This window comes from Microchirus variegatus, assembly GCF_963457635.1.
Source record: "Microchirus variegatus genome assembly, chromosome: 19".
In the NCBI taxonomy this organism is placed as follows: domain Eukaryota; kingdom Metazoa; phylum Chordata; class Actinopteri; order Pleuronectiformes; family Soleidae; genus Microchirus; species Microchirus variegatus.
The window spans coordinates 22,035,949-22,050,056 of NC_139820.1; the positions used below are offsets into that span (position 1 = coordinate 22,035,949).

Here is a 14,108-nt window from a genome sequence, read left to right on the forward strand (position 1 = left end):
TCACGTGTCGGCTGGACAGCGGAGAATCTACAGATTCCAGCGGTAACATTTTTATCACTCTACGACCAAGATTCACGGATCCAGCCCCCAAATAAGAGCAAAACAACAACTGACTTTCAAGAAATACAAGCAGAAATGTTGTCTTACCTTTGCTGTTTATCAAAACAAGTTATTTCCACGGGAACAAAACCACTTCTAATGAAGAACTACACTTCCCAGCATGCTTTGGGAACAAATCCCGGTCTGATTGATCATTACAGAGCGACATTAGATCGTTCTGATTAGAGAAGGGCGCATGTCCGCACATGTGCGTCATATGCATTTATGTCCTTTTGACTCGCTAATGAAGTGATTCACGCGCATTTGGAGACCGGGGTCTGATTCTATGGGTTTAGACGTTTAAAACGAGCTGTCAATCACCCTAATTGACCAAGGTAAGCCAGAGCTATGGCACTGCGTAACTGAAGACGCTGCAGAGTCACAGAGTTGTTATTACGCACCGCACAGGGAGCATCGATTTACAGCGAGTTATCACACTTTTTTTTTTTAGATCGCTAGTGACATGTAAATAACATTAAATGGGTTTTTAATAATTTGGTACCTAAGAAATCTCAAATGGCACAGATGATGCCAAGCTGTGCCAACAGAGAGAACGCCTAGACATCTCTTTACTAAAACCTCTGTAATTTCACTCTGCTTCATTTTAGCAGCATCAGACTTTGCACAGCTCAGCCCGTTGCTGGTGTAAAAGCTAACTCTGCAAACAAAGTACAATTTAAACAGTTAAGAGTGTCAGGAAAAAAGAAAACGCTGTGACGCGCTGATTTATTTGCAATTTTTAATACTTTTTCAAGAATGATTACACAGATCCTTGAGTAGAATAATAACAGAAAGCCAAAAAGATCCAACTCCGACAACCTTGACAGTGTTCAAAAACAAGGTTAAGAGATTTTTTTTGTTCAGAAAACCTTTAATCGTTAATAGAATTAGTAGTATGACATATTTCAATAAATATTTCGATATATACAGATACAGCAGAAACGGTACATTCTTTTTTTTTTTTCTCTTCAAATTGCTTCACTTTTTTTGTACAAGCCAAAATATCTGCCATTGTATTTATACTCATGCAAAATATTGTTTTTTTTTTCTTCTTCTTCGTCTTCTTCAGATTAATGAAAAATAAAAAGAATTTGCTCAACTTTTATTATTATTATTATTATTATTTATTATTATTACTTTTTTTTTTTTTTTTCATCCTGCTTCGATGTGCACTCTCGGATTAAAAGCGTCATAATGAGCGTCGTAAAAATTCCTGCAAACGAAAGACGGGTGCACTTTGTGCCGATACACAATATAGAAGCGATTAAAGCCAAAAAAAAAAAAAAAAAAAAAGTAAGGCCATTCCAGCTTGTGCAAAGAAAACAAATAATAATAAATAGAATATAATCATAATAATAATCATCATAATAAAGTTTCTTTTTAGTTCACAGCAGGTCAGGAGTCACTGTATTTTGTCTTCTCCTTCAGGGCATCGGATTGTACAATACATACAATAAGATACGAGGAAAACAAAGCCCCCCCCCCCCCCGGAAAACAAAGAGAATTATTAATCATCGACAAATCAAATCATGCTACTTTAAAATCCACTTCAACCTATAAGGATTTATAAACGTCCAAAGACAAAGTCCTTTCGTCAGTCGTTCGGTCCGTAATGCGATAAACCCAGAATCTATCTCGTGTCGTGTTCCCGCCCCTCCCCTCCCCCCCCCCCCAAACCCAGAGAGTAATAACAACGATTAATACAATGACGTGACGGTGGTTTTACACGACACTCACACCTGAGGAAAAGCGTATGAATATGTCAAAAATACTTCATGTAAAAACTGCTGTGTTTCTTTTTTTTTTTTTTTCAGGACGCTTAGCTAACGCTAACGCTAATAGACGTCCTCGTATTTTCGTTGCATATTCGACGCAAACGACGTATGGCACAGTTAAGATATGTCATGGACAAAGAGGCTGATGATAAAGATAGAGATGGTTCTATGGCACAGAGGGGAATAAAAGACTCGGTTGTTTAGGCCACGATCAAAGAGGACGCTGAAGATTTTGTCGTTATTGTTGTCGGTTTTTTTTCTACGCAATTGAATCCCGGGAAACCAGTTTTTATTTCTACTAACCATTTGTCTTCTAATCTAAACGATTCAATATTGTACAAAAATTGCAAATTTAACAAATGTGTTGTTTTGAACGGGCCAGATATGTATGCTAGCATGCTAGCTTTGGCCCACGGGCCACCAGTTGCTGACCTTTTTTTAAAGAAATCAACATAATCTAGCATTAGCATTGAAACTGTCACAGAAGCTGCTTTTTTTGGGGGTGAATAAATACGTTTTCTTTGTTTGTGTCCACAGTTTTGGCACAAAATAAGAACAAAAGCATCTTTTTTCGGGACATTTTGGACTCTTTACATTCAAATATCATGCACGACAAATGAAGAGCTCTTGATTTAACCTTTTACGACATGCGGAATACTTAATACTAGTCTGGATTTGACTTAAAATATAAGCTAAATATTACCTTTGCTTGCTTTTTAGGGATTTTTCTGCCTCTTTGCTTCTACATAGATAAATGCTACAAGCGAGCTAACTTTTTATCTGTGCTGCATATTCGCTTTTTGTTGTATCTACGTTAGAATGTTACAAAAAAACAAATATTTGACCAAAACAGAAAGACTACCCAGAAAAAAAACACACATATTTCATCTCAAGCTAACTAAATATTGACTTATTGTTTGCTACATTGCGGCTACACAGGTTAGCATAATATTGACTTTACTGAGCTTCTTTTGAGGTAAAATAAGACATTTTATATGGACATAAATCATTGTTTTTGACACATTACACATTATTCAAAGTAGGCAAACTAGACATCATCTATAGTGCTTTGATAATAAAGTAATTTGACTCAAATACTAGATGCTATCTAAGCTAACGTCTCTATAAAGCAAGCTGAACATGTGTGCTAGCATGTTGACGAGCCTAACAATGCTTACTATTCTCATATTTTGCAACCTACAAGCAAGCTAAAGTTAACTTTATAAGCGCTCGAGTCTCAAAATGGAGTTGCGGGATTCTTACGTCCGTCGTCTAAGTGTAAAAATCAAACGTCAGCCGCGTTTTGTGACATTCGCGAAAACATCAGTGTGTCCTCAGTGATCGTGGCCACGGAAAACGCTAACATTTACTGCATTTTACTGGAGGAAATGCATAGTTGCTGGGGGAGAATTTGTCGTATTCTATGGCACTTCCGTTTTAAAGTCAAAGTCAAAAATGCGTCGGAATGCGAACAGAAGGATGTGCGTGGCAAAAGCTAGCCCTTCGGATCAGTCTGACACACTCACAAAAATAAACACACATAATGATAATGACATGATAATACGCTTTAGCAATGACATCCTTTCATTTCAACAGGAGTGATATAAAATAAATAAATAAATAAATTTTTACAAATGTGACGGCAGAGGAGCATGTTCCGTATGAAAATATTTCGTACACATTGACATTTATATATGAGACATTATTGTAAATGAACACATCATTGAGCAAAACAGTTATTATATTTCAAAAAAGAACAAAAACAAAAACAAAAAATCTTTGGCTCTGCTTCAAAACCAAACTTTGACCGGGGCTTAAAACATAGAAACCTTTCTCTGCAAATACAACGTTGTCTGTTGTGATAAATAAGAAGTTCATCCACGATGAATGTTTAACGACGTCTGAAGGTTCATGATTATTGTGTGTTTTATGGAGGTGAAGGTGTCGTTTGTGAGCCGAGAGCTTTACAACAGACAAAGACGTCTAACACCAACAGTTCAGCAGCTCCATTTACTCACAAATTAAAATGTAAGAAATAAAAAATAAAATAAAACGTCACCTAAAGCTGGAATAATCAAGTCGTACAATATGCTGATGATATTCTCGTATATTTCCCCAAAAAAGCTGAGAATCTTTTAAAAAATAAACTTGCTGGCAGAAGATGATGCTGATGTGGAAAAACTCTCCGCGTGTCACCGTACAAAGACGTGAAGCAGTGACACGACGACGTGGAAACTCTGTGTAAAACTAAATTTGAGTTATTAAATCTTTTTTTTTAGTTTTTTTTTTTAGTTCAAGCTCTGCTACAAAAATTGAAATCTCACTTTTTGCGACTTTTTTCCTGTTAAAGAAGCACTTTGGAATTTGTTTTTGAGTAAACGATGCGTTTGTGACAAAATCCGGACAAAACAACGACAACAACAACAAACAACAATAACAACAACAACAACGGCAAATAAAAGACATCATCGGGTCGTTGCTTCAGTTCGGTTTGGCTACGTCAGCTCTGTTTTCACCCTCTCGCTCTCGTCCGTAATCTTTACAAGAAGCGGTTTTTTTTAGCAGCGGGATGAACGAGTCCGAAAAAAAACCCCACTCTCGCAGATAGGTGGCGCTACAAGGAAGAAAAAACTGCATCAACTGCAGATTCCGATCATTGCATAGAGAAGCCTGCTGCAACGTAAAGAAAAACAGACAAAAATCCAAATGCGTGAGAATTTAGCGTTGTTTCTTTTTTTTTTGTTTTGTTATACAAGTGGGGACGTTTGCAGCTACGAGATGGAGATTAACACGTAATTAAGGTATAACAGGTGTTTAAATCTGTACAGTTTTTCTACACGTGTCCTCGCGGGATGATGGCGGGGATTACATTTTCACTCCGTTCAGGGTCGAGACGTTCGTCCGATGGAAAAACAAACGAAAACAAGTCAAACTCGTGAAAGAAAATGAGCGGGAAACCAGTTCTTCCGCCTGACGGGGCCGGTTTTTAGCGCAATTTGGACGCGCTAAATGAACGACGTGCAGAGGAACGCGCCGAGAACATTTCGCCGCTTCGCGATATTATAACACTGCTCGCGCGCCGCGGTTTTTATTTTTTAAATCTATTTTTACGTTTTCTTTTTCCCGTATTTTTCGTCGCGATCGACGGCAGCAAAAAAAGCGACGATCCGCGAGAGCGCGCTCTGAAGCAAAATCTAGATATTTAATATTCGCGTTAATTTCATGGAAGCACCGATAACCTTGCTTTTTCCCAACCGGGGAGGAGAGGGGTGTGTGTGTGTGTGTGTGCGTGAAAAGAATCCCTCGTTTCCTTACAAAGTCCACACTTTAATTCCATTTCATGATAGATATATGAGTATATTACACCACCCCCCCGTCCTAAATTCACATTTTTATATAGAATAATATCCGTCTTCACACAAAAAAACCCCCTTAAAATCAAACACAAGACCTTTAAATAAGACGCTCCTTTAGTTCGTGTCCGTCCGATCGACCCAGAGTTCGTCCGCAAAAGTTCCGCGTTAACGTTTTTTTTTTCTTGTTTTTTCATCTTTTCATTAATATATTGCCACATTCATATATCATGCATTTTACTGCATTGCTATTGCACTGGTCCAGATTATTCAGGAGGTGGGAACAAAGACGGTGGGTGGGGAGGGGGAAAAAAGCAATGAATATCTCAAATCTGGGGGGAGGGGGGCGGGGTCAAGGTGGTGGTGGTGGTGGGAGGGGGGGCGGGGTTTTGACGAAAAGCATCGTAATCCTCGAGCAAAAGAGGAAGAGGACGAGGGAAGGTGGGCGCGGTTTTTTCGCGTGAAGTCGTCTCTCTTTAATCTCCGTCTTTCGTTCTTTTTTTTTTGTTTCCTCCTTCCTCCGCCGCCTCCTCCGCCGCCTCCTCTTCCCTCTCGACTACTGCTTGTGGATGTCCTCGCTGCGTATGATCTTGTACGTGATCCAGTAGAAAATGTTAAAAATGAGGAAGACGAGCGGGAAGGCCACGCGGGACACCGTGTCGATGCGCTTGGCGCGGCCGATGAACAGCTTCTTCATCTCCTCGATGCTCTTCTCGGGCGCCGCCGACGCCGGCGCGTTGTTGTTGTTGCCCTTGATGGCCATGCCGTCCTTGGCCTGCAGGCAGGCGGGGCCCATGCCGTAGCCGGGGAAGCTGAAGCGACCCTCGCCCGTCTCATCCTCCTGCAACACAGGCCAAGACTCAGGCTGTTAGGAACCAGAGAGAGACGTTACTGTTGGAGGCGTGAGCGCGGGCGCACGTTTGTCAATGAATGGATGAATGAATGAACGGATGAACGAATGAATGAAGATGGAAAACAAACAAACGGCGGAGTGAAAAGTGACAAATGAGACAATCAGAAACGTTTACTGCGGAACTTTTAAAACTCCGACACTGCGTTTTCAAGAAGTTAAATGAAACTAGCGCTAGGCACGTTAACGCGCTAATGCTAACGCTAAAATGTATAAACAGAGGCACACATACGCAGTACACAGGTACGCTTGTTATTGGTTAGTGCAGATCTTTTCATTTAATAAACAGACCGGTTCCACTGTCGCCGTGCTAACAGGCGCTAAAGGAGCTAACACAGCTAACAGTAAATGGTGACTGGACTCCGGTGCCGCGGCACGAAAAACATGACGTCACGCGTGTCATGCGTAAACGTTAACAGCGGTTACCGTCATTAACCGCTAACGTGCCCAGCGCTACATAAGACTAATTTCTGGTCAAATTGTTCGAATTTTATCAGTGCTGTCAAACGTTAGCGCGTCAACGGCGTTTAACGGCGTCAACGTTAACTCACGACGCGTTTCCATGACGACTGACTGGAAAAGGACGCCATACATACATACGCAGTACACAGGTACAGCTGGTTATTTGTTAGCGTGGCTCTTTTTTCGTTTAATAAACAGAGCGCTACAGTTCCACTGTAGGCTCGCTAACAGGCGCTAAAGGAGCTAACTCGGCTAACTGGTAATCGGTGCTTCGACTCCGGTGCCGCGGCACGAAAAACATGACGTCACGCGTGTCTTTTTCCGGTCAGTCGTCACGCGTTAACGTTGACACGGTTCACGCCGTTAACCGCCGCTAATGCCCAGCACGAAATAAGACTAATTTCTGGTCAAATTGTTCTCATAATAATCTAATTTTAAGGAACAGTAACTGTACTTGATAGGTGGGGTTGTGGGCGGTGCCCAATGGCCGTGTTAGCAAGATACGCGTAGCGTGACGTTGTACAGGCGCAGCGACAATGGACGACAACGAACGCGACACAACAGACAACGAGGAGAATCTTGGTTTTTGTTCTCGGTCTTTGTCCCGACAAGACGTCGAGCTTCGTACGAGAATGGACGGCGGGCGTTGAAGAAACACCAGCTGCGAGGGAGTTACGTTTTTCTGGGCCTAGCTTAATCTGGTACCTTCAGGGAAGGGTACGGAAAAATGGAAATATTTAGGTACTACTGTATTCATAATGGTAACCTCTGAGGAAAGACGCCGAAAATAGACGTAACTATGGGTCGTATGCAGGAATAACAACCAACCAACCATGTACATTTTTAAAACAGGCACCCCCTAGTGGTAGTATAAAAAACATATGAGGAAAATTATTTTCTAGCTAAGTGCAAAATTTGCTTATTTTTCCTAAAAAATAAAATGTAAAACCCCACAAGAAATTATCCATGAATTTGTGAGCAATTTATCAGGGTTGGAGTTGTTGACTCAGGACAAGCCAGAAGAAAGAATGTACACTCACTATCCACTAGGGGGCCAGTTGCAAAAACTATCTTTTCTTCTATGGAACGTGATGTCAATTTGGTCAATTATAAAATAGATGATAAAATTGGCGGCGGATGATCAACATGTGGACTTTTTCGTAGACGTCCTGCTCTTTTCAAAAACGTCCCAGAATGTCCTCTTCATAATATATTCATAATTATAAAGATATAATAAATTACGTCCTTTATTAAAAATAAGAGAGATAAAAAATTTAATTTATCAAGATCATCGTCCACAAAAACTGAGCTGCAGAGCAAACACGGAGTGTGTTGATGTGACTGAAGGTGTTTGAATGGAGAGGACTGACTGATGTGTGTGTTTCTCAAGGTTATTGTGTGTGTGTGTGTGTGTGTGTGTGTGTGTGTGTCGTGTTGTCACGTTGAGATTATTAAAAACCTTGTCTGCTCCGTCACCTGCCATTTCATTACAGGAGACACAATGACTTCCTTATCTGGTTCATGGACTGTGTGTGTGTGTGTGTGTGTTCTTGTACTTGCGACATACTGAGGACCAGTGAGGTGTTTTTGACCAACAAAGTGAGGTCATTTTAACAAAGTGAGGACATTTTGCCCGGTCCTCACTTTGTTTTCATTCAAATCACTTCCTTAGGTTGTAAACATGCTATACTCTGATCTTAGGTCCTCAATTTGGTACAAAAACCAATTTTCCAGCCCGGGTGTTTAACACACTTTTTGCTCTGGGGCTCCACCTGCAGACATTTTACGGTACTGCACCCAGTAGTTCTTTATAGATGTCATTCATGAAGTAGATATTTGTAATTGTGTTGATTTATAAAGTGCAAATGCTGGTCCTCACTTTGTCTGCACTTTTACTCGGTCCTCAGTATGCAGCAAGTACAAGAATGTGTGTGTGTGTGTGTGTGTGTGTGTGTGTATCAGTTCCCTTCAAAACAAAAGGTAAAACAACAGCCATGAACTTAAAACTCAGGCGATAACAAAAACGTCCGTGTTTGTTCTTTTTTTGTTAAAATGTGTTTCCTGTGAGAGGAGGGGGCGGGGCCAGAACTATCAGCTGGACCTCATCTATCCTCTGGTGCATTCTGGGTAATAAAAACAGGAGGATTTTGTGATTCAGTGAAAGCAGCAGCAGCAGCAGCAGGAGGAGGAGGAGCACGAGGACGTTAACGACTGATGCTAAAAGCTCTGCGGCAAACACAAATCAAACGGCCAATAAAAGAAGGCGCTTCAGCTCAGCTCAGCTCAGACCAGTTCTGTTCAGATCAGACCAGATCAGACCGGTTCTGTTTCCAGATACACGATCAAGAGCCAATAATCACTGATATTGATCCATAAAATCACAGAAAAATAGAGAAAAAATGCCTTCAAAATAATAAAATAATACAGTTTCTGTCCTTGAATACTGTGTGTGTGTCCATGTATGTCCTCAGATACTAATGTGTGTGTGTGTGTGTGTGTGTGTGTGTGTGTCAGACCACCAGGTAACGATCCATTTTTGGCGCCCGTGTCCCCGTTCTGTCCTTTCAGCCACACCAACCCATTCATTACTCGTGATACATGTGTTTGTACACGTGCACACACACGTGCACACACACACACACACACACTTTAGCCGCGATGCTAAGCGTCGACCTCTGTGCGTCCTTCAGTGAAGCTGCTAAACTGTTACAGATGCTCTGTTTTATTCTCTCTGTCATGTGATTAATGTGGAGGGAGGACGGACGTGAGGGGGCGGAGCTACCGGGAGGAGGAGGAGGAGGAGGTGATGAAGAGGAGGACGAGGAGGAGAACATTTCAGCTCAGAGTGGAAACACTCTTGGACATTTGTCCCATCCATGTCTCATTAGAAATGTCCTCCATCATCACAGCGAGCGTATTAATACCGTGTCACCCCCATACCACTAAGCCCCACCCCTCTGCTTTGCATATGGGGGCGGGGCTTGTCCTAATTCTCGTTTGAATTCGAGGTGAAGCGCGAAGTGTACGGAGATTCATTAATTTAAAGAAATCTAAAGAAACTCACGCTCCTGCCACAAAGCTAACACTCGGGGAACTGCGATTAAGAACACTGAACTGTAGAGGGCAGCGTTGCACCTCTCAGTGTACTGGTTAGCGTGTGGTGTAGCCACGCTAACCGCAAAACAAAACGTGTTTGCAGTCTCCTAAACCCTTGTTGCAGACAAGGTAAGATACAAAAACAGCTAACAGTAGCTAACATTAGCATGTTTCTGTTTCTAGCATGTTTGGATTTAAGTTTTACGAAAGTGTAATAACCCTTGGCCTGATGTTGAAAAAATGCCAAGCAAGTGGGTTGAGAGCAGAGTGAGGGAGAATGGGGGGGCGTGGTCTGGTATCGTAACCTGACACTGACAAACTCCCATATTTATGAGCCTCGCACTGATTGGACAAGAGGACGACAGAAGAGCCAATTTGTATGCAGTAGCTGGTGTTTGACCAGAGGGGGGTGGTAGATACACCAATTTTTTATCGCAATATATAATAATTTAGAATTACACTAAACTGTGAAGATTTGCAGAAAATTAAAATAACGTCATAATCATCCAAAAATATGGTTCATCATCTCACTTTACCCGTCAGAGTGTTGTTGTTGAAGCTACGTAGCCTTTAGCTAGCATCAAAACTCAAAAGATGTTCAGTTTGCATTGGAAAAAATTAGCCAAATATTCTTAAATTGATAAAAAAAAATATTGTTTTCAGGAATTTTTTTTTTTATTTAATAATAGCTTGTAAATCTGCTAAGCTAATGTTCCTTTGTCAAAAACTGGACAGAATTTAAAAAAGTTTTGCGTTAAATTCAGCTGAAATCTCTTATTTAGACAAAGTTAGACAAGGTTTTCTAAAAAAAATAATGATTTTTCTCGTGGAATGTATAAATGTATAAAAAACAATAACAATTTCCCCTGAAATTAGGCTAATTTGACTTTTTTGTCCATTGTGGGCCACTGTAAAACTATTACTAGTTAGATATCTTCAATTTCTGCCTTATAATAACAACAATAATCTTAATTTTACACTCTGAACCTTTAACCAAAACATTTGGAATGATGACAGGGGGAAAAAAAAGAGGTACATTTGTGATATAGGACGATAAAAATGCAGAGATATTAAAGAAAACTCAGGAACTGGAGCGAAAAAAGAGGGAAAATCCACTCATCCGTCTCACTTCCCTCCATCAGCTGAACCATTTCTATCTGCTTGATGAGATTAATCCAGCAGATTATCAGGACGCATCGAGCAAATATTACCTTTGGATGTTTGTTTTTGGAAGAGGCAAATTTACATAAACCGCTGCTCGCTAACGTGTCAACGCCAACTAGCGCCGGCATCCGTCACCTCCCCGAAACGACGCCGCCGGAGGAATTCCTCGCCTCGTGATTTCCCTCCAGAAGCAATTCCAGCCCCGAGAAGGAAATATATTACACGTTTTGCCTTTGCTGATTCGTTTTCCCTCGCCCTCGTCGCTGCTTCTCGCTTCCATTTCGGGGCCATTTGAGGCTTTTTAGGACGTTTCAGTATCGATAAATCAGAGCTGAGTGGATTCTGTGGAGCTGAGGGCGGAAAACACTCCGCTGTTTCAAGGAAAAAACGTCTAAACTTTACGTCAAAACCGTTCAAAGACAAACTAAACGATGTCGTACGGCGACAGAAAAAACGTATGATTTAAAGCTGTGGGAAGGCGGATTTTTAGTGCGGATATAAAACAGTGATTTTGAAGATCAACAGTTTTTTTTTATGTTATAAATCAAGTAAAAAGTGGAGTTGTTTTTCTGTTAAATTTGCTTACAAACTAGTGTGATCGCCCCCTGATGGACATTCAAGACAATACAAGTTTCAGACACAGTTTTATCAAATATCAAATTTCTTCAAATTTGGCGATTTTGTACTTGTTATATTTGAAGCACCTCCTCCTACAAAATTAACGCCATCAACTTCAAATTCGGCCACGTCACTCTGAACAAGACCGGGATTCGAAGTTACCAAAAGCGTCACGTAGCGTCACACGGTGCAGACGCTAGGGGGCGTCAAAGTCACAGCTAATTCTGATGACTCTGCAAAATACATTAAACTGTTATAACTCCGCTAAACGAGATCCGAACTGAACCAAACTTGCTATTAATGATAAGATTCCCACTAGGAAAATGTGTAAGATTTATTATTGTTTTTAAGTATTGTATTTTTTGTTGTTTTTTAAAAAGTGCTTCATCAGAAAAAAAATTTGATTGGATTGGATTGCTTAAATGTGCCTGTGTTAGTGTTAGTTTTAGTATAGTTATGGTATAGTTGCCTACAGATGAGGATACTATGACATGGAAGATTAGTAACCTTCACAGATAGAAATATATACATTTATATAAAGATATACGTTTTCTTCAAATTTGGTGATTTTGTACATGTTATATTTGAAGCTCCTCCTCCTACAAAATTAACGCCATCAACTTCAAATTTGGCCACGTCACTCTGAACAAGACCGGGATTCGAAGTTACCAAAAGCGTCACGTAGCGTCACACGGTGTAGGCGCTAGGGGGCGCCAAAGTCGCAGCTAAATGTCGATGACTCGGCAAAATACATTAAACTGTTATAACTTCGCTGCACAAGTTTCGATCTGAACGAAACTTGCTACTAATGATAAGATTCCCACAAGGAACACGACTATGATTTGTTATTGTTTGTAAGTATTGTATTTTTTTGTGTACAGGACTTTTTTCAATTCTGTTGTTTTTTCAAAAGCGCTATATTAGATAAAGATGCATTGGATTGCTTAAATATGCCTGTGTAAGTCTATAGTTGCCTATAGATGAGGATACTATGACCTGGAAGATTCGTAACCTTCACAGATAGAAATATATACAGTTTTATAAAGATATGTCGTTTTCTTCAAATGTGGGGATTTTGTACATGTTATATTTGAAGCTCCTCCTCCGACAAAATGAACGCCATCAACTTCAAATTCGGCCACTCTGGACAATACGGGGATTAAAAGCTACCAAAAGCGTCACGTAGCGTCACACGGTGAAGGCGATAGGGGGCGTCAAAGTCACAGCTAATTTTGATGACTCAGCAAAACACATTAAACTGTTATAACTCCACTAAACGAGTTTGGAATTGAACGAAACTTGCTATTAATGAAAAGATTCCCACGATGAACATGTCTATGATTTGTTATTGTTTTTCAACTATTGTATTTTTTTGTGTAGAGCACTTTTTAAAATTCTGTTGTTTATTTTCCGACGAGGATACTATGACCTGGAAGATGAGGAACCTTTTATTTTAAATGTAAATGTGTATAAATGAAACCTTTGCTTGTGTCAGACAGCGAGTGTGGTCGAGGCGTCAGAGTCGAGGCGTCAGAGTCTCAGAAGTCAAAGTTCGCTCAGCGTTAAATCACAGATCTGTGTCTCGCTGCTTCCTCAATCTTCCTGATCCCAGCGCTCTCTTATCTGCCTTTGTCCTCAAAGCTGCTCGACAGCCTCTGAGATCAGAGTACTTAGAGGAAGACGGCGTGGAGAGCATCTCACCCTCCTCCTCATCACCTCCTCATCACCTCCTCATCACCTCCTCCCCCGCTGCAGAACACCTAATCACGGCTAACAAGAAGATTATAGCTGATCAATCACAAAGCTGCTTCCTCTGCTAATGCTGCCGTTAAGTAGCAGCGACAGAGTTCAGCTTTTTGGTGAAATACGTCTCGTTTTCAGCCTGATCTGTAAAAACAAAACTACATATACTGATATTTTATTTTGTTAACGTCAACAAGTTAAAGATGTTAAAGATGTTCTGCGAAGACATCTGCGATAAACCGCGATCAAAAAAGACCCGCACGTCAATTGTGGCATCACAAACGTGTCAGAAACAAAATAAAATATAAGAAAATGGAAGGTAAATATTCTTAAATTCAGCTTAACTGAGTAAAGGAAACATTTCTTATATTACAGAAGTTCTTTGTTTGTAAAAATGTTTCTGAAACTTTGGGCAGTTTTTCCTCGTTTCAAGTCGCAAAATTTACAAGCTAGTGTTAAATATTCTTGACAAGCAAAATTTTCTTAATTCACCCAATTTGTTTTTCTATAAAAACAACAAAACTCAAATCAATTTAAAGAATATTTGACTTATTTCTCGTACGGCTGTTGCATTGGTGTATGGAAATATAACATATTATACATATACATATACATATATATATATATATATGTATATGTATATGGGCCAGTTTTGTGTGTGTTTTTAAAGCTAGATTTAATAATTTTAGCCAAACAGAATTAGCTCACCCCACTGGCAGGTTTTATTTTTTCTTCTCTTAAAAGAATATAATTTAAATACATATAAGTTTTGGTTTTATTTGGTAATTTGTTTGCAGTGTATCACTTTGTGTGTGTGTGAAAATATAAGGTATGAAGTCTTTGGACAGAAGCAAGACATCATTTCTTACAACCTTAAATAATATATAA

The 14,108-nt window shown here is 40.1% G+C and overlaps 1 protein-coding gene across 4 annotated transcripts in view; it reads right to left on the reverse strand.

The window, feature by feature from the left end:
* Positions 1-5,783: 5,783 nt before the first annotated feature.
* The window catches only part of glra1 (glycine receptor, alpha 1), a gene marked incomplete at both ends in the record, with an annotated part of 100,239 nt that continues 91,914 nt past the window's right edge, over positions 5,784-14,108 (reverse strand). For all 4 annotated transcript variants that reach the window (XM_083906139.1, XM_083906137.1, XM_083906138.1 and 1 more), the window contains one exon: positions 5,784-6,068. In XM_083906139.1, the coding sequence (XP_083762265.1) occupies positions 5,784-6,068 (285 nt within the window). The remainder of the gene's footprint in view (positions 6,069-14,108) is intronic.